This window comes from Phycodurus eques, chromosome 18, assembly GCF_024500275.1.
Source record: "Phycodurus eques isolate BA_2022a chromosome 18, UOR_Pequ_1.1, whole genome shotgun sequence".
Taxonomy (NCBI): domain Eukaryota; kingdom Metazoa; phylum Chordata; class Actinopteri; order Syngnathiformes; family Syngnathidae; genus Phycodurus; species Phycodurus eques.
In genome coordinates, this window is record NC_084542.1 from 6,241,429 (window position 1) to 6,262,444 (window position 21,016).

At 40.8% G+C, this 21,016-nt stretch overlaps 1 protein-coding gene across 2 annotated transcripts; it reads left to right on the forward strand.

Annotated features, from left to right (window-relative positions):
• Nucleotides 1-1,508: 1,508 nt before the first annotated feature.
• On the forward strand, nt 1,509-21,000 carry sptlc2b (serine palmitoyltransferase, long chain base subunit 2b). Of its 2 annotated transcripts, XM_061704165.1 has the most exons (12): nt 1,509-1,766; nt 5,035-5,229; nt 5,373-5,527; nt 8,140-8,288; nt 8,866-8,990; nt 10,996-11,089; nt 11,225-11,330; nt 13,407-13,626; nt 14,042-14,168; nt 17,442-17,577; nt 18,348-18,477; nt 19,681-21,000. In XM_061704165.1, the coding sequence occupies exons 1-12, from the start codon at nt 1,623-1,625 to the stop codon at nt 19,792-19,794; spliced, it is 1,695 nt and encodes a 564-aa protein (XP_061560149.1). In that variant the 5' UTR covers nt 1,509-1,622; the 3' UTR covers nt 19,795-21,000. The 2 variants fall into 2 exon arrangements, with proteins under 2 accessions (XP_061560149.1, XP_061560150.1); XM_061704166.1 differs by lacking the exon at nt 18,348-18,477 and having other exon boundaries at nt 19,681-19,796.
• Nucleotides 21,001-21,016: the final 16 nt, after the last annotated feature.

Genomic DNA, 21,016 nt, shown 5'->3' on the forward strand with positions numbered 1-21,016 from the left:
AGTCGATCTACGTTCCTACCCTTACTTATGGTCACGAGCTGTGGGTCGTGACCGAAAGAACAAGATCCCGGATACAAGCGGCCGAAATGGGTTTCCTCCGCAGGGTGTCCGGGCTCTCCCTTAGAGATAGGGTGAGAAGCTCGGTCATCCGGGAGGATCTCAGAGTAGAGCCGCTGCTCCTTCACATCGAGAGGAGCCAGATGAGGTGGCTGGGGCATCTGATTCGGATGCCTCCCGGACGCCTCCCCGGTGAGGTGTTCCCATCGGGAGGAGACCCCGAGGACGACCCAGGACACACTGGAGAGACTACATCCTTCGGCTGGCCTGGGAACGCCTCGGGATCCCCCCGGAAGAGCTGAATGAAGTGGTTGGGGAGAGGGAAGTCTGGGCATCCATGCTAAAGCTATTGCCCCCGACCTCGGATAAGCGGTAGAAAATGGATGGATGGATGGCTTTTTAAGTAATTTTTTACATCTTTGTCATTGCACTTTATTGTTGTTCTTGCACTTCAAATCTTTTTTTTGCACATTGCTGCTGCAGATTTTGTAAACCAACAATAACAAATTAGATAATATTTCTACGGTACATGCATAATATAGTTTTTTTATTTTTAGTGGTCCAAGATATGATATGATGATATTCAGTACTGTATTTCACTTAGTGCTCTATCGCTTGTGTAACTCAACCCCAGTCCACCGTTGGGGTGTAATCCTAACACTGCTCCAACGGTGTTATAGTAGGTCAATCATCACATTATTGGTAGAAGTAGATCAGGGCCCCAAAATCAAATTTGGCCCCATGGAGGGGTTGGCCAACTCTGACCAACATTGGCGCTCTGTGAATTTCTTTATTCTACATTTTAGATTTGTGACTGTATCTCTCAGCATTCACGTGCGGGTTTTGAGGGAATTTGAGTTTCTTATTTAATTAAACAAATTGCTTCTTAATTGCAGCACAGATAGCGAGTGCTTACTGTCCTGATGGCATACTCTTGTCAACATCACACACTTTATCATATCATTATCGCAATCTAACATTCCGGGCAACTTCCGATGACTCCACGGGGATAGCCTTGACCTTCTTTGTTGAACTGTCCTGCTCAGGTGAAGAATTACGCTTCCGACAGGATAAGGTTGTCGCCTGATCATAGGTTATTTCCATTGGAAGGGCTTTGGGACGACCCACGCTGGAGACGTTTGACCAAGGCAAAAATAAATAAATATGACCATTCACTCTGTGTTCTCACGTCGCGGGAATAACTGTTACCGTTAAAATGTCAGATGTCGAGGGATAATCTTAATGATAATCTTTTAATTTAAAAAAATGCATGAACGCGTTTTACAAAGTTTCAGAGAATTTGTGTCATATCCCACTAAAGGTATTGGATATCATTGTATTTGCTGGGTTTATGGTTTTTAATAGACGATCTTCGTTGATGACCAAGCGCCTTGGCCAATGAGCGCTCGCTAGGGGGCGTGTATTTCCGGCGTGCTGGTGCAGACGCAGCGCAGTGGGCGTAGAATCGAACGTTTCTCCGAGTTCATACATGACTTTCCGATTATCCGCACCCAACTTGGGCTACTTCAGTTTGTGATACCTCCTGCCACGGTGAGCCGACAGAGATGACGGAAAGCTCCGCCAACAAGCTGCTCAACGGAGACGCCTGTCGTCGGACGTCGACTGGGCAAAAAGCGAGCAAAAATGGCTTCGTGAAGAACCACTGCCTGTTTCAGCAGCCGCACAAGTATCGACGCACTGGGGAGAAGGTGAGGCCCGAGGACGTCAACCGCTACATGGAGGACGGCCCCGAACTGTTTCGAAAATTTGCGTGATATATTTACATTTTATATTATTTTGTTATTATTATTATTATTTTTTTAACATATTATACTTAGCTCTGTGTGTTAGTTAATTTCCAGTTTGCTAAGCCATTACAGCGAGATATATACGTCTCTTGACATTTTATAAATAGACCTTAAATTTTTTTTTTTTTTTTTTTTTTACAGATGAAAAAAATGTCACTTATGAACAAGACAGACAACTTAATCGTATTGTACAGTTTTCAAGATGGCTCACGTTAGTGGGCAGATTAGGGAAAGTGAATGTTTTCCTTCATATATTGTGTCAACACAGCCAAAGAGAGCCTTGAAATGCTTTGATGAATTCGCTTAGGCAAATATATACATTTATAGTCATGTTAAGTATTTGGGGTTTTCGTCCAATACCAAAACACTGACATGTGTACTACTACTCTGTAGTGTAATGGTTGAGGCAGTTTACCTACAGACTTTGCTTGGTCGTACTTCTACATATTTGTTAACTGTCAGTGTAGCTGTATTTAATGACTGAAATTATTTGAACCCCCATTGTTTGAACGTGATCATATTACTAATGTAAACATAGGTTGTGTCTGGAATAGGAAGTTTGGCTGCTCTGCATTAATAGGGGGTGTGTGTCTATGTTCTGTCCATGCAACCTGTCTTTATTTTTTTTCAAAATAGCTTTTGTTAATATTTTGACCTGTGGACAGATAGATTAATTGATGGATGGAAGGGTGGAGGGTCAGACAGACAGAGAGAGAGAGACAAACATACAGACCGACAGTTTTCATCCCGTTACCGTGAGTGAAATTAAATAGTTCTGAGAACAAAGTTCATCTTGTTAATTGTTTTGTAATGATGGTCCATGCCACCTTAAGTCCAGTGTTGTAGTGTAGCTCCTTGTAATTTTGCACTGTCCCCCCCCCCCCCCCCCCCCCCCCCCTGTTCTGCAAAGTCAGACCGGTCTCTGTTTACCTTGGCTAATGAGAAGATGACAACCAGGGCCTGTAGTGTTATGATTTGGTGTCTCCAGGGAGAGCAGAGCCAGCCTGCTTCCACATGACACTTAAATGGAGAGGAATGTCTCTGCGCTGTCAAGGGTGTGGTCGCTTCCACAGTGGAATAGAAAACATTTATTTGTGGAGGTTGGGAATGCATGCATGCCTATTTGTATTCATTTGTTAGCATTGTATTTGTCGTCGTGTCCTATAGGAGTTTAGTGGATAGTGTTTTCAGAGGCTTACAGTCCATACTAAAGCTCCAGTGCTGCATTTTTTAGTCTACAAATGTATGGTTGTTTACACGACTGACAACATTAGGTATGCCTTTAGTTTTGATTGTATTAAAAAAAAGAGAGTCATAAAAAAATCTGCCGTAACAAAGATAATAATGTTCAGTTTTGATTGAAATGTTAGAGAGGGAGTATTTTGACAATATTATTATACTGTATATTATATTGTTATTGTGGTTGCAGTTTGAGTTATGTAGAACTGCACTGGATCATACTGTGAGCTGTTTTTCCTGTCTTTTGTTGTAAAGGTAGAGTCCACAATTGGCACATCAGTTCTGTAACAGTTGATCTGCTATTTATACACCTGGGCGTTTTATACAGAACAAGGTGGGATATTGCCGCAACTTTCAAACAATGTGGCATCCTTGATCCTGCAATCAGATAATTCGATGTGGGACGACATCAGCATCTGTATCTTGACTTGACAGGTTGTTGGCTTGGCATGAATGTATTTTTGCATTTAGCTGTGAGATCTGGTTTCAAAATATCAATTCTTATTTCCAATACACCAAATGTATCACCCACATGCAAGAGAAAACATCCTTTTTGTTTGTTAAAATAGCTCGCTGGCTTTTTTATTCATTTGAGGGTGTGTCTAGCTGTTTGGATTCCGGTGGGCATCAGTATGCAACAGCCTCTTTAACATTTTCCTGCATTTGCCAGAAAGGGAAGGTCACATCCAACTGATTTTAAATGCCCGCGCTCTGCAGTGCTCAGAGGTGTTTCTTGGAGAGAGGCATGACTGATCACATGAGGTGCTGCTAAGCTGCAGGCTACACTCGAATGCCTACTGGATGTTGAGTTGTGCTCCACCTAAATATATATACATTTTCTGTGGTTGTTGTGTCTTGCTCATATATGCATAGTTTGTTTCTTGATATGGGTCCGTAATATTAAACATTCTAGCTTTTCCTCACACTCGGAACTAGCAGTGTACAAACATTGTGAGGTATGGAGAGGTGGAGTTATGGCTATGTTTCTGATCTTATTTTTAATTAAAATGCTAAATTATTAGATATCTGGATGAGTGGGTGGAAAGACAGACATTAAAGGAAAATAACAGATTTTATAATTCATTTTTTACCATTATACTAGGTTAACATGAAATTAGTCCAACTCAGCATAGCAGTTCCAGTCAGACAACAAAACTCTGCCAAGGCCAAACATTCCTAATTTGGATCAGCACCAAGTAAAATGCGTTATTCACTTAGGAATTAAGGGAACTGTTCAAACACTCAGTTATTGCTGTACATGCTCACTTTCATTAGACTGTTTTATTTTTATGGCCTGGAATTTTTTTTTTGTATACAAATATTTGTTGTAATATTTACTGTAATGATGACTGTGTTAGTGATGGACTGTACCACATTTTGACTTGTGTACAAATTTGGGTTAGGGAGAGTTGTTGTAAATGGAGGACCTCCTGTTTATGGTTTTAGAATTTAACCTCAGTAAGTAATGCGACTCCACTGGAGCTATTGTGGTGTAGTAATTGTACGCTGGGGTGTTATGAGCACAGACACAACTACAATGCTGTTAGACTGGCATCTTTATGCGTGTCTTAAAGAAACAATAACAGTGTCCTTTGACAAACTCGGTTTTAAAATGTTTCAGGCTCTAAATCGCTGTTGTAATGGAAACAAACTGCCAAGACAGCACTGTTGTTATCAGTTTACAGTTATAAACAGTCGTCGTTGTTCTCTTAAACACTCCCTCGTGTCTTCCTCGGGAATGCTTCAACAAGTCTGGGGAAAACCTCAAGTACGTTTGAGTATTTCAAATTTTTAACACTCACTCACAGATGATAGACAGCCACTCCACCCATGTGTAAATATGTAAAATTCCACCAACATTTCAGAATTGGGCCTCAAGAAACGGAAGTCTGGCAACTGTACTAATGATAATGCTTGTTTTGTCCCCCAGAACCAACATGGCACACACAACTCGAGCCTGTACAAGAGGCCCTTTGTGGAATCGTTTGAGCAGACTCCTCTACTGGTGGCTGTGCTTACCTACGTGGGCTACGGCATCCTCACCATCTTCGGCTACCTCCGGGACTTTCTCCGCCACTGGAACATCGGGAAATGCACCATGGCCCGAGAGCGAGAAGAGCAGAAGGTTAATAAACAAATACCAAATATGTGATCCAAATGCACTCGTGCTGGTCAGTCGATCAGCTGTCACCGGTTTTGGTTTGACTAGAGTCTGTGGTCTGTTTTGTTTCGTTTGCATATCCTCATTGGTACTGTTTTCCTTGGTAGGACTTTGTCCCGCTCTATCAAGACTTTGAGAACTTTTACACCAGAAACTTGTACATGAGGATCCGAGACAACTGGAACAGACCCATCTGTAGTGTACCTGGGGCAAAGATGGACCTGATGGAGCGGGTTTCCCCTGATTACAACTGGACCTTCCAGTAAGTTAATAAGACCGCTGTAGAGAGAAAAAGCTTTAATCAGAACCAGATTCAGCTCATGCTTCTGTCATAAATTGATATAGCATCACATAATGTATTGATCTTTAAAGTACATTAATCCAACCTATTGTATACAGTGAATGTAGAACGTGAATCCACTCTCTAGGTTAAATCAGATAATCATGTAAAATAATAATAATCTTAAAAATTCATTTGAAACAGATACAAACTGTTAGGGGATAAAAATACAAAATGTACAATTTGGTTGGTTATTTAGTCAGAGGTTGCAAGTATGCACACTCAGGATGTCCCGATGGCAAGACTTGGTCCGATTTACATGATTTTGAGTATCTGCCAATACTGATTCCAGAGCCGACACCAACGAACAAGAAAATGAAAAAGGAGTGCATCCAAATTGTTTCAAGTGTCTTAATTTTAATTTATTCCAATAAAGGTATCCTAACATGATACTTTTTTACATGGCTATAATCTAGTGCAGCAGTGGTTCAAACCAAGTAGACAAATACCAGTAAAATCTTTTTGTTAGCATGTCAGTGGCGCAGCACAAAGTAATTATGCAAACAAATTACATTTAAATATCCAGTCTTAAATAAATCCCCCCATCCATTTTCTGAGCCGCTTCTCCTCACTAGGGTCGCGGGCGTGCTGGAGCCTATCCCAGCTGTCATCGGGCAGGAGGCGGGGTACACCCTGAACAGGTTGCCAGCCAATCGCAGGGCACATAGAAACAAACAACCATTCGCACTCACAGTCATGCCTACGGGCAATTTAGAGTCTCCAATGAATGCATGTTTTTGGGATGTGGGAGGAAACCGGAGTGCCCGGAGAAAACCCACGCAGGCACGGGGAGAACATGCAAACTCCACACAGGCGGGGCCGGGGATTGAACCCGGGTCCTCAGAACTGTGAGGCTGACGCTCTAACCAATCGTCCACCGTGCCGCCCAGTCTTAAATAAGCAAACTTAAATCTTTAAAATAAAATATAAAATTCTACTTGGTGCAGTAACAAAATGCCAATCATCTTAAATGGTCAATGAAACAATTTCACACAGTGCAAACTGCATAAGTAAAACTATAAATTAACTCCACTTCAAACAGTGAACACTGGCGTTGTAACAGTCGTCTGGGTAATGTAGTTCTCTTACAGTGTGTCGCCTCAAAGCCGTGTCATCGGGCAGCAGGTTTGTTTAGGGTAACGCTTGATGAAGACGGCTGCTAAAAGTTGGAGGTGATTAATAAATCTCATTTTCCTTTGTCAATCAACTTGCCCTGCAATGGTGGGAAATGTGTGTTTACCTTTTTTGGTTCATATTTGAACAAAGAGGCGCTGGTCTTAAAAAGTTGGAACTTGAATAAACAACAAGCATTTTTGTGGAATCGCAGCACTCATGTTGGACGTGGTTTTGTGCCTCATCTTTTTACGCCACCACGCAAACCCGAACGTTACATTGCTAATATGCAACTAAGCTATTACTTGGCATTTTTGTACCACAAGATTATATTGTCACCTTAAGACCTTTAAAAAACAATCCAATCTTTTTCACCCGATACCAATCACCTGAAAATGATGTGATCGGCCAAGATTTCTGTTCACGTGATTGGATTGGGACAATTTTGTTGAAGCAATCTTTGCTTTAATAATAAATAATAATTATAATAATTTTATTTATCGTCATCTTTCTGGAATATGAAATACACCATACAATGTGTAGAAAACAGAGGACACAACAATTTTGTTTAATGACAATGCGGTGTATTTTTGGGTAAAAGTACAGTGGACCCTTGCATACTTGCAGTTTGGCACCCGCGGATTCACCTATTTGCGGATTTTTTTTTTTCAAATTTCTCTTTTTTTTCTTCTTTTTTTAACTTCTTTTTCATTTTTCATTTTCTTTTGGGTTGGGACCCAACCCCGATAATGCTTAGTCGTGGTTTATCCCTGCTTATTCAAGAATTTGGGTTTTTTTTAAAAAGAAAAAAAATATGTATATTTTCAATGCAATTAAAATAAATGTAGTTATCGGCGGATTTTCGCCACTCGCGGTCTGCCCCAGTCCCGATCCCCGGCGAATAGCGGTGTTCACTGGATAGTGCTTAACCATGGCTCCATTTGTCAATATTTGCAAAAGTGCTCCATGAAACTTTCTTCACTTTCACGTTCTTCTGGTGAAGCCACACTTTGTTGATTTGGATATATACTTGGAGTCATTGCCATGATAATAGGTGACATTACTGTTCCAACTATTGGGGCAACAAGTACCTCCACCTTGACTAAACTGCCTCAGTTTTCAAAATATCCTACATCAGAGCAATCTGGTAGTTCAAAAGTGTGTGTTCACTTTCTCTCTCTCCACTGTATTTATCATGATTGGAATGTATAAAATATGCCTTATTGTGCCTAACTTGACTTTCCTTTCGATAAACTATTGTGTAATATCCCCCTGTGGAATGACGAGGGCATTTAAAGGACAGCACTGAACAGGAAATGTTTGCACAGCTACCGCAGCCCACGTGTTAAAGTGAATTATTTTACCCTGACCCTGGGTCCTTGTCCTGTATCCCTGAGTTTCATTGTCTCGCTCTCCTTCAGGCACACGGGCAAAGTGGTGAAGGATGTCATCAACATGGGCTCGTACAATTACCTCGGCTTTGCCGAGAACACCGGGGCTTGTGCTGACGCTGCTGTAGAGGTCACGCAAAAGTATGGCGTTGGGGTGGGCAGCACTCGCTATGAATTAGGTGAGAACTATTCGACAAATACCAGTGTCTATAATGTATATTTTATATATTTTTTTGTATCTTATCATCAATAAACCAGTGAGGAAAACAGAAAAAGCTGAATAAGATATTACTTTATGAATATTGTGTTTAGCTTACCAAAGTAATAAAGATATTGCAACACTCCTTTTCCAGTTACTCACACTCACAGTTATTAATGTTTGTTTTTGCAGGTTTAATTAAACAATAATTAAAGTGATGTTCTAAAGTTTTGACTGTAAATGTGCTTGGTTCAAATGCTCCATTGTCAAACTATATGCACATTTTTAACGTAAAAATAAAAACTTCTCAAGATTAGAATTTCATGCTTACTGAGTAATATTCAGAAGTGAAATTTTCCTTTTGCAACTTCAAACAACAGGTTTTCCTCAACTGCTTTCAAAAAATGAACAAAGAATAATCCATATAAGCCATCATTCTGCACATAAGGAAACTCATATTTGAGAAGGGTTAGACAGATCATTTCGACAGATCTCTAATTGAACTTTTTTTATTGTATATTAGTACTTGTACAACGTTAACATATTGTCCTTTCTAGGGAACCTTGACATCCATGAGGAGCTGGAGCAGTTGATTGCCAGGTTCCTTGGTGTTGAGTCAGCTATGGCGTTCGGTATGGGCTTCGCTACTAATTCCATGAACATTCCTGCTCTTACAGGGAAGGTAAGGAATTTCACTCTCTTCCTTTTTCTTTTTTGTTCACAATCAGGCATGATATTGCTTATGACTAACCACACTGTCGCCACACGGAACTAACATGGCTTCCTGTTACTGGTTTTTAGTGAAAACAAATGTAGGGCCAACACTTAACAGGTCAGAGTGTTCCAAGGCTCTGTCGTTTCCGGATAAAGATTTTAAAATATTGTGAGTTCTGCTGCTTTTGTTTGATAAATTGTTGCCACTGTTGATCTAAATCCAATTCAGTCATATCACTTTTTACTTGCTTTAATCGCTAGTGTTTGAACAGGAAGTAGAACATACAGCATGCAGAGTTGTGAACAGTAGACACAAGGCAAGCAAGAGAAACTTAAGGTGGTGAAAAAGCCACAGCCCCTGGCAGCAAGCCTCACACATTCTTCAATGACTCTCATGTTGGCTCCCACTTTTTTTCTTCCCTCCCTTTTTCATAACACCATTTTGTGTTGTGTACAAGGCTTATTTATTTATTAGCCAGTGTGATCCAGTGTATTATTAAAGAGCAAATGAGGGTACAGCGGACCCCTGCATAGTCGCGGTTTGGCACCTGCAGATTCACCTCTTCGCAGATTTTTGTTTTTCAATTGTTTTTGGGAAAAATTTTTCTTTTATTCTTTTTTGGGGAGGGACCTACCCCCAAAAATGTTTATTGGCATCTTATCTCTGCGTATTCAAGAATTCTGCCAGGTAAAAAAAAAAAAAAAAAAAGGCGGTGGGGGGATTTTGGCTATTCGCAGTCCGGTCCGGTACCCCCAAATAACCCACCCCACCTCCCCCCTCGGATAGGTGGGTCCACTGTACAGTATTGCAATATGCCTTGACATTAGGTACTGTATATTTCAGAGACGTTTTTCCAATAAGAAGTTTTTCCAATACATGTATTTGGCCTTCAAGGGGAACAAAATGTTGTATGGTAAGTTATTGCTCAATACCAAACTCCCCAGTATGTGACATTGTGCAGTCTTACATTTTTCCTTGCAAATATTATTACCCCAGCGGCACGGTGGACGACTGGTTAGAGCGTCTGCCTCACAGTTCTGAGGTCCGAGGTTCAATCCCCGGCCCCGCCTGTGTGGAGTTTGCATGTTCTCCCTGTGCCTGCGTGGGTTTTCTCCGGGCACTCCGGTTTCCTCCCACATCCCAAAAACATGCATGGTAGGTTAATTGACAACTCTAAATTGCCCGTAGGTGTGAATGTGTGTGCGAATAGTTGTTCGTTTGCATGCGCCCTGCGATTGGCTGGCAACCAGTTCAGGGTGTACCCCGCCTCCTGCCCGATGATAGCTGGGATAGGCCCCAGCACGCCCGCGACCCTAGTGAGGCGAAGCAGCTCAGAAAAGGGATGGATGGATATTATTACCTTTTTTCTTTGTATGCAATGTTTAGGCCATAATCATGTATATTTAATAATGATGCATGTCTTATTTTCCCACCTTTATCTGCAGCCCTTCTGTTGTGCTCAAGGGTGTGTCATTAAGGTTAAACTTGTTGTGGGGTGTCAATTAAAGTCTTATTTGGGTGCTGTGTAATTTTTCTTGTATTTACAATTGTTTGGACATGCAAGTTGTTGCAATTTTTTATGTTTGTATCTTATGCAAAGGAAATGCAAACAAGGGTGTCTGAAACCTTGTCACCCTTTTTTGGTTCCTCCTTGGGAAATTACTCAAGTGTTGCACATCCAACATCTACATATAAATGAATGAATATATAATACAATAAGGTATTAAAACAAACATGAATCAAAAATGACCTTTGTCAACAAGGTGTGTTTTTACTTGATGATCAATAACATACAGTAGCTTACAGTATTTTCTGTGAATTTGGGCCTCCAGTTTTGGTAAGGTTGATGTAACAATAGGTTATTCAGTGATATGCAGTGATATTGTGCCTGATTAAACTCAATTTGACTTTTTTTAACCTCTATCAGCCTCTCTAAACTCAGTTTAAACAGTTTCTCATTTTCTTGTCCTAGGGTTGTCTCATCTTAAGTGACGAGCTGAATCATGCATCACTTGTGCTGGGAGCCCGTCTATCGGGCTCAACAATTCGGGTCTTCAAACATAACAGTAGGTGGACTGAGAGTAACCTCTTATTTGGCTGTTGACAGAGGTACATCTGTAGCATTCGTAGCACTTGACCACAGCATTCGCTTGAGCATTTCAAATATTGAACACTAACCAATGCTCTTGCGTCTGCTGTAGACATGCAAAGCCTGGAGAAACTCCTGCGAGACGCCATCGTACATGGACAGCCAAGGACACATCGGCCCTGGAGAAAAATTCTCATTGTGGTAGAGGGCATTTACAGGTAAGGACCATAGTTAAGGTGACATATACATACTTGCCTGAACACAAACATTTCAGTTTGTCTGAGCAATGAACCGCTTTTCTGCAAATCGAACTGAAATACAACTGCATGGTAGTTAAAAACGCCAGCCGAGATTCGAACCCAAAGCTTCCCGACTGGAGGCAGATGTGCTAACCACTACTACCCTGTCCTGCCCACCAAAACAATACTGTTTGAATAATAAGGTCAGCGCATATTAAACTGTTAACTATATTTTGAATGGAACTGAAGCTATGAGGAAAAAAATATATAACAAAATTGAAAGATACAATCTTTTACCCAGTATTGTTACAAAGACACATTTTAATGTGAGCCAGGTAAAACTGTGTTCTGTGCACTAGACATCTCTGGATAAATGTAGTATTTAAATTAATAGTTTATTGTTAAAAAAAAAACAACTACTGAATATTAGGGGTGCAACGGTATATGTATTTGTCCCGAACCGTCACCATACAAGCATCACGGTTTGGTGCATGCAGGCATATGAAGGAAATGCTTGAGTTCATTGCTGTATCTGCACTCCAAACCAGGTGGCGGTAATGTGCCCAGAATTGTTTGCCAACCTCCATTAAACAACAAAACACAAGAAGAAAAGTTCAGATGACAGACAGCAGCTAGAAGATGCACCCGCGTCATTCAAATCCGCTGTGTGGTAAATGTTTGGGTTTCCTGCACAGTACAACAGCCATGACATGCAAATGGTGGCTCGAATGAGGACAGTGTGTTGCCGTTGTTCAATACCTGTAAGGTATGTCCGTGGGGAAAACATCGAGCATGCTACTTCATATTAGACGGCATTATCCAGATGTGCTGGTCAGCGAGCCAGACAAAAGAAAACAGGAGTCCAACAGCTTATTCCAAGTGTTTTTAAGAAGCCTCTACTGTGGATCTGAAATCAGAAAGGGCGAAGCTATTACTGAAGCTATTGTCATATACATTTCAACAGTTACGCTCCCATATGCAGTAGTATAGGAACAAGGTTTCAAGTATTTATTAAAAGTGCCTGAGCCTCATTGAAATGTCCCATTCTGTGCGCACATAACCCCTAGGTAATTCCTGCCCTTTACAGGAGCAAGGGAGTGCATCTCCGTTTAATCCAAACCTCTTGTGGCCAGAAGGCTAATAAGTCTGTTAATCCTAATCAAGCCATGTTGGCATGTTTTTACCTTTTTATTTATTTATTTTTTGCAACCTTTATTTATCCAGGGAAGGCAATTGAGAACAGATTCTCTTTTGCAATGCCGACCTGGCTGCACAAAGCAGAGTAAAACAAGGCAAAATAAAAGCAAGTTATTTATTATTATTGTTATTTATTTATTTATTTTTTACTTTCAAATTTTACCTGGCTGCATGTGCCACCTCGGTCCCCAACGAGAGGGTTTTACCCTAGTGAGGATAAGCGGTACGGAAAATGAATGAATGGAAGTTTTACTTCCATAACTGGCCTGCTTTGAAAAGTAGGTGAAAGCCAATTTCACAATTCTTAGACCTGGCTGTCTGAGTTTAGACACGTTTTCTTCTCTGATGCAACATTTCTCTTTTGTCAAAGTATGAAATCTACAGCAGTTTGGAATTTTTCCCACTGTCCTTGAAGTGCATTTTCTGTAAAGGTAATCAGTCGTGGGGATCAATACCATTTTTAAACAACCAGCACAACTTAATCAATGTCCTTTTACCAATGCAGTGTTAATGGAGTTTGACTTCGCTGTGGGCTTTCCAAGGCAAACACTCAAGATTGTTGAAATAGACAGTGCTTATGCATACAATCACATCCAAGAAGAGGTTGCCAAAGTTGAAGCTGTGGTCTCTCACGGCCAACTCGCACATTCCTTAAAAATCCAAATTGATGCTAGATGTGTCTTGTGGGTGTAAGTTTTCCTGTAATTTCTGCCAAAAGGAGATTCCTGTATTTGGACTGGGACTAGAATGATAAAATCACAAACTCAAGTCCCAATGTATATGATAAAATACATTGTTCTGAAATGTTCTATTTGCTGTTCTTGTTTTAAATCCGTACTTGACTTTCTTGTCCCAAAGTATGGAGGGTTCCGTTGTGCGTCTGCCAGAGGTCATCGCCCTGAAGAAGCGATACAAGGCATACGTGTACCTGGATGAGGCCCACAGTATTGGGGCCTTGGGGCCCAACGGCAGAGGAGTGGTGGACTACTTTGGCCTCAGTCCCACAGATGTTGACGTCATGATGGGAACATTCACAAAAAGCTTTGGCAGTGCTGGGGGTTACATCGGAGGCAAAAAGGTCAGCGGAAACCAGCAAATGTGAAAACTAAAACTTCCCAGATAAGTATCAGTCAAACTGTACATACAGTGCATCTGGAAAGTATTCTCAGTGTGTGTCTGTGTATATAGTTTTGAGGGAAAAAAAGAATTGATTCCATTTTGAAATAATTCTAACATAACACAATGTGGAAAAAGTGAAGCATCGTGTAATAAGGCTTACGCCAACTGACAATCAGAGATCGCTTGCTAACGTGTGGTTCTATAGCCATGTTTCCGTTAAGTTGAACTTTCACCTGGCATGGAACAGTTTGTAACAGTAAACCCTGATGTGCCAAAGAAAATGAAAATGAAAAAGAATATGCAAATTGTTTGCATCAAAGCTTTGTTTATTCCACACGTGTATGTTCTTTAAATGTTTGTAATTCCTCTGTTAGGAGCTGATCGACTACCTGCGACAACACTCACACAGCGCCCTGTATGCCACCTCTATGCCTCCACCAGTGGCCCAACAAATCATCACCTCAATGAAAATCATCATGGGAGAGGATGGGACCACACTGGGTAGGTTCTAAAACTGCTTTCAAGCGATTCTGTGCTTGAGCTAAAAGGAGGGGAGATGAATTAGAGCACAAACAATAAATACATGTAATATTGGGTTTTGCATACCACCCTGATTTGAATGTAATACTCCCACATACATAAAGTCCGCCGCTCACCAACTTCACCAAGCGCTGTGGCCAAACGCGACCGTACTGGACAATTCCGAAAAAATAGTCGGCAACTGAGATGTGCAAACTACAGTAGGCAATGGGCTCTCCCACATTTACCAACTCGCTGCAATGGAAAAACTGCGATTCCCGGTGTTCTTAACGTGAAACAACATTTTAAGGGGCCAACTATACTTAATGTATTATTTTTTATATAATCACAAACAACATGGCATGAGTGTCAAGGAAGAAGCAGATTGCCCGGGCCACTGTAGCTATGTTATAATAATACAAATAATAATAGTAACAATAAAAATAATAGGATAAGCGGATATTAAAAATGGATGGCTGAAATATGTGATACATGGCATATTTACAGTATTGTCTGTTACACCTGCGAATAAAAGTTTAAGTCACACCAAAACTGACGGTCAGCCACTCATGAAAACTAGTTGCAAAATCCCGCACTCTGCTTGACTGTTTAGTGCGGTTCTGCCGAGTTGTAGCTAATAATACCAAGCAAGTACCATATGTGGCAATGTGATATTTGACCACTAGATGTCAGTATGAACCAACATATATCCTGATTCTAATCACAACCGTGACCTGTATCATGATGTAAATGTCATTCATCTATTATACTTTGTCATTCAAAAGTGAATTTGGATGCTAAATTGGTTGTCGTCAATTCATGTTTACAGACCGTTTGTCGCTTTAGGAACACTGAATGGTAAAATGTTTTTTGTTTGTTTGTTTGTTTTTTAAACCATTACTTATTCCAAAAAGGATTATATTTAATCCAAGACTGGTTTAGTCTTCTGCAATGTGCCGAGTGGACAGTTCCCTGCATTTTTGGCAATAACCGGTGTTGTGATGTTACATTGTGAAAGTGGCAGTATAGTGAATAGGCCTTCCTTTATTGTTTTCAGATGTGTTTGTTCTCGTGTGTGCTCCTTTGCCTTCATGCTGGGTACAAAGCAGCAGGGTGCCGAGGGCCTGGTGATCCGTATAGCTCCAACTCAGTTGGACACATCTACATACACAAATAAAGCACTAAGTCTTATTTCAGGGAGGTGCCCCTTTTTTACTATTAGTCTGCAATTCTCCCCTAAGATGCTGATGGACAATCGCACATCCATTGCCCCATTTGTCACTGCAGTAGTAAAATTGACGTATAGCATTTTTAAAACAGATTACTTGCATGCCACTAAAGTCCTGTAGGTGCAGCACCATCTGCTGGATCTGGTTAGTCACTGGACCAATTTGGCCCCAGATGCAAGCGGACTGTAATTGTGAAAAATGAATATGTATTACAGTTTTATTTGGATCTGCACCAAAAGTATGATTTACAATACAATCTACAAAGTGGCTGTGTAGTTTTTTGTTTTGTTTTGTTCGTTTTTTTTTAAACATAATCCATCCCTTGTGCTTGGCAGAGGTAATAAACACCTGAAGCTTTTTCACAGGCTGAGGGCTGACCTGGCCTTTTACAACGTCATCTGCTCTGAAGATAGCCAGACCAGCCGAGCTGGCCCTAGTTTTCCTTGTGGAAGAATTACAATGACAGCCTGATATGTTGCAGCCCTGTCACCTGTTTCAACTCTTTGAAGTTTCAAACACGAACGCAAAGTTGGATCTGGTAGATAGCGAGGCAGTTTCCTTTACACAAACAGCTTGTCAAATCACATCAATCATATATAAGGATGGGACGGAGGCATGAGATGTGAATATGGAAAGAGTGCTAAACACGACTGTCTGAATTTCATTGTTTTACCAGCAGTGCATTGAGTTCACTGTGTGTTGGATTCCTGTCGTTCCCCCCCCCCCCCCCCCCCCATTTTCTTTCAGACTTCTCATTGTGCTTTGAAGTTAGGCAGTCAGTCAGGCAAATGTATGTTGCTGCTGGCACATTGTACCATTTGTTTGGCTAAGATGCTATCTCACGGGGCACGGCCTGAAGACACTGTGGGCGAATCCACAGTGTGCATCAGGCAGACATGAGAGGATTGATGCCTGTTTAGCTTCACCCCCAGTGACCTCCATCTTAATGAATTTGGGCTGTCTTCAAAGGCAAATGCTGAGGCCCAAACCACACTTGGGCTTGTGATTTGCAGATAATGCAAATGTTTTGCTATTTGAAGGCAGGCTAAAATGACTTCATAAGTCATCAAGGGGGGAAAGTTGCATAAACATGCATGCTGTTTCCATCACTTGGCCATCTGGATGATGCTTACAACCTCGATCAATAACTAAAAATAATGTTGAGTTGTCCAAGATACTAATTTCCCACCTGCGTCACCGGTGTTTTCACTTATCATAGTTGATTACACCATGAAATTGGTTCTACAAATTTACTGACATGACCTCACCCAGTTTTGTTGTGTTATTATGTATGTATGGAACCAGAGTACGGTTAGTAAAGAAACTTGATGCCAACTACTAACTCATAATTGTAGATCAATAATTGAAAGGTTGGAAACATGTTCACAAATATAGCCCAGGTACCACTTCATAAGGATTTGAATGCAAATGTTGAAGACCTGCTCACAGATATAGGCCAAGTATTACTTCTAAAGTACATTATGTTGTTATTATTGGACACTAAGACATCTGCGAATACCTGTCACATAGAAATGTCGTGTTTAGCAAAGTAAGTAGGCTCTTAAATGTGTGTGCTTTCTACTCACATAGCAGTGGCAGCATATGCCTTGAAATGATGTTCCTTTCCCCCCACTCATCGCTTTCGTTTGATAGAAACGGGTACCGGTACTTACTTTGCTCCACTACATGAGTTTGCCATGTAGACTGTGAAAGACTCGACACTTCTTCACCATCGGTCATTCATACTGGACACCTCATGTGCAAAGTTACTGTTCAAAATTGTGACAAAGGGGGTCTATTTTCATTACCTAATATTTTGACAAAAACAAATTCTGCCAGTGTTTAGCATGGTCATCATTGACTTCTTTGGCTTAATGGAATGTATTTATCTCATTGTTTACAAACTACATTGCTCTGTATAAATGTAGGCACAAAACCTCCAAATGTTCCATAGACGCCTCGTTACTTGAAAAACAAGATGTTTTGAAATCTCTCATAACAGTGTATGTCTGCCCGTCCTCTCCAGGTGCAGACCGCCTCCGGCAGCTGTCCGAGAACACAAGCTACTTCCGCAGGAAACTTCGTGAGATGGGCGTCATCATCTACGGCAACAGCGACTCACCTGTCGTACCCGTGATGCTCTACATGCCTGCCAAAATTGGGTTTGTGATTCCAACTCAGTAGTATTATTACTCTCCATTCTTTGTATGATTTCAACATGGGTCCAGTCAAAAAAAGGAAACCATTTAACCATTTCATTTGAGCTTCACTAATGTAATGTTTACTGATGGTATTAAACTTAAGTAGATTTCACCTCAACCTCTATTAAACAGCTGGAGGATGCCCTGTGCTACACATTGTGATTGGCTATAACCACCAATTTCAAGTGTGATGTTAGATTAAGGGGTATTAATCATATGTAAAGTGGCTGATTTGTAGGATCTACCAAGTTTCTTTAATATTTCCTTTTTTAATTCTATTGGACTACCAAACAATAAACCTAAAGTTGATCAAAATCTATCATTTTCACTGGAAAAATATGAACTTCTCAAAGCAAGTAAAATAAAAAATGTATACAAAAAACAAGACACTTTGTTCCTAAAGTAAGTGGGGAAAAAATCTGTCAATTCATGACTTGATAAGATTCTTAAAATAAGATGTCTTTTTGTCTTGAAAATTTAGAGGGGGGGAAAAAAAAGGCAAAACTGCCTTAAAATAAGTACAGGAAGATGTTTTTACTCGAAATAAAATAAATTCACTAAGATTTTGGGTTTTTGCAGTGTTAATGGGAACCAAAAGTTGGTGGCAGCTCACTAAATTATTTATACTTGTGATATTTGATAACATTGTCGGTGTGCACAAGGGGCAACCGTATGGACAGTATATTACGGCGGAAACGAGCATGTTCTGTAATCGTCTTTTTACATTTTAGGGCGTTTGGCCGAGAGATGTTAAGCCGGAACATCGGCACAGTGGTCGTTGGCTTCCCGGCAACTACAATCATCGAATCACGAGCACGTTTTTGCATTTCGGCCGCTCACACAAGAGAAATGCTCGACACAGTAAGTCCACCGCTCCAGCCAACCGCTGTCAGCAGTCTTCAAAACCATGCGACACTTTTGACCCATGAAAAAAAGATGCAACTCTCTGGTGACCAGTCTACTGCGGTACCCCGTCTGCGATAGTCAGCTGGGATAGGCCGTAACACAGTTGAAACCAGAAGTTTACATTCACACGTTTTTTTTCCCCCTCACTGTCTGACGTTAATTAGAGACACACGTGTATGTATTTGAAGGCACACCTGAAACACACTGCTTCTTTGAGTAACATCATGGAAAAGTGGAAAGAAATCAGATTGGGGACTTCTGTCTGGTTCATCCTTGGGTGCAATTTCCAGATGCCTGAAGGTGCCACTGACCTACAACAGGAAAGGTTTAGCCCGATTTAATGTCACACAATGAGCAAAAAGTGTGCATCTTTAAATCAGGTATAAAAACGTCCGGTTTCAACTGTATGTTATGACCAGCATTTTTGGGTTGCCATTTTTCCCCCTTATCAGCAGTTTAGCTGCTTGAGGTTGCCTCGTTGACAATAACACAATTAAGTGTTGTTGTTGTTTTTAAATCATCTCAATGCGCTTAATTCACAGTTGATACACATTTGTGTGTTTGAGTGAGCCTATTGAATAATGACTCCCAGTTTGCCCTTTTATTTTAATAGCGCTTGGAAGCTGTCTGTCGGTATTACAGTTAGGCTTTTATATGAGCTGCTGTGTCTCTCCAAAAGCACTTCATTCATCTTACTGTGGTGCATGTCAACACCATTTGTAAAAGTCCATTTAAAGGGCATCCAAAAGCCTTTGTAGAGCTCTTGGAGGAGCCGCTTTTTCCGTCTGGAAAACCCAGGCCTTACTGTTTCTCAAGCCGTGGAATCGGAAAAAAGGTCAGGGGGAAGGTAAATTGTTTCCAGGTGCTTTGGAGCGTTGCAATGCCGATTCATTTACTGTGGAAAGAGGTGCGGAGGTTTCTGCTCTGTTGTGGTTTTCTGCTGCACGCCTTCCATGCACCTTTGCTAGATGTTCACACCCAAGTGTCATTTAGGCTTATCACTCAGGTATCGCTTCAAAGGTTCACGCCTGTTTATTAGTCTCATTTTATTGTCCGCCTAGCATTTATCAGTTTATAAGCATTTTTCACTGACTGTTTAAGTTACGGGCTGTCGTCTTTGCAGTGTGAACGATAACATTGCCTGTGATGTTTTGCCAGGTATTGGAGGCCATGAATGAAGTGGGCGACCTGCTGCAGCTGAAGTACTCCAGACTTGGACAGTCGCCTCCTCCCATCAGGTGGACATCTGAGGAAAGCCAGCTTCAGGACTGAGACGCACACACACACACACACACACACACGTGCCCATATACACACAATCTGATAAATGCCCTCTTGGCCTTCCAGTTTTAGTTATGCACCACTTTGTCATACGTCTTCTCACCACACTTCAAACCTCACGGGACTCACAAAAGTTTATACAGTGGATTTAAAATCAAAACAAAAAGTCTACACACCTGTGTTTAAAAGCCAGGTTTTGTGAAACAAAAGAACTGACACCAAAATAAATACTTACAAAGCCTTTTCCAACGTTAATGTGACCGATAACTTGTAAAACTAAAAAAAGACATTTTCCGACATGCATTTGGGAGATTTCAAGTGTTTATTTGTTTGTTGTTTACTTTGGAAGATCTGGCATTCCATCTTTCCAGCTGCCGCATAGACCAGAAATATGAAGAAGAGGGGACATTGTTGTCATATGTACTAAACAACCAATACTTGCAAGGAATTCCTGCCGCTACTTTAATGTTGCTAGCAGCCTTCCTGACCAATTTTCTTCTCGTCTTTTCATCAATTTTGGATAGGCCTCCAGTTCTTGGTATTTCCTCATTTTGAGGATGACTGTCTGTATTTAATGCCTTGAAAATTCTTTTGTGCCCTACTCCTGACTGATGCCTCTGAACAATGTGACACCGTTGCTGCTGCGGAAGCCCTCTTCGGACCATGGCTTGTGCTGTAAGGTCTGACTTGAAAAATGTCAGGAAAAGCCTACTTGAACATCTGAACTTTGGAGTTCATGAGAGGCACTATACACAGTTGCAGGTGCATATATATATATATATATATATATTTGGGGGGGGCTTCCAATCTCTAAAAGGTTCCATTTTTTTAATTGAGTTGTGCAGGTTCTTGGTATCTTTGTTTTTGTTGTTGTTGTTTTTTCAATCACAACAAAAAAACCTGGCATTTGAACAGGGGTGTGTAGACCTTTTATATCCACTGTATCTTCAGAGTCCTGATTTTTTTTTAAATCTTTCAACCTGCTCGCCAATAGGAGAAGACCAACATCATGTATATAATGTTCTGTCTATTGAACGTTTTGACCTTTTCACTTGCTACCTTCTGACTGCATCAAGACATTAGGTTTTATTCCCTTGAGCAAATTGAATGTGTGTTATTTGGGCAATAGTAACCACAATGGATTTTTTTTGCAATTAAAAAAAAAAAAAAAAAAAAAAAAAACCTGGAGCAAAATATGCTATTGGACGTTACT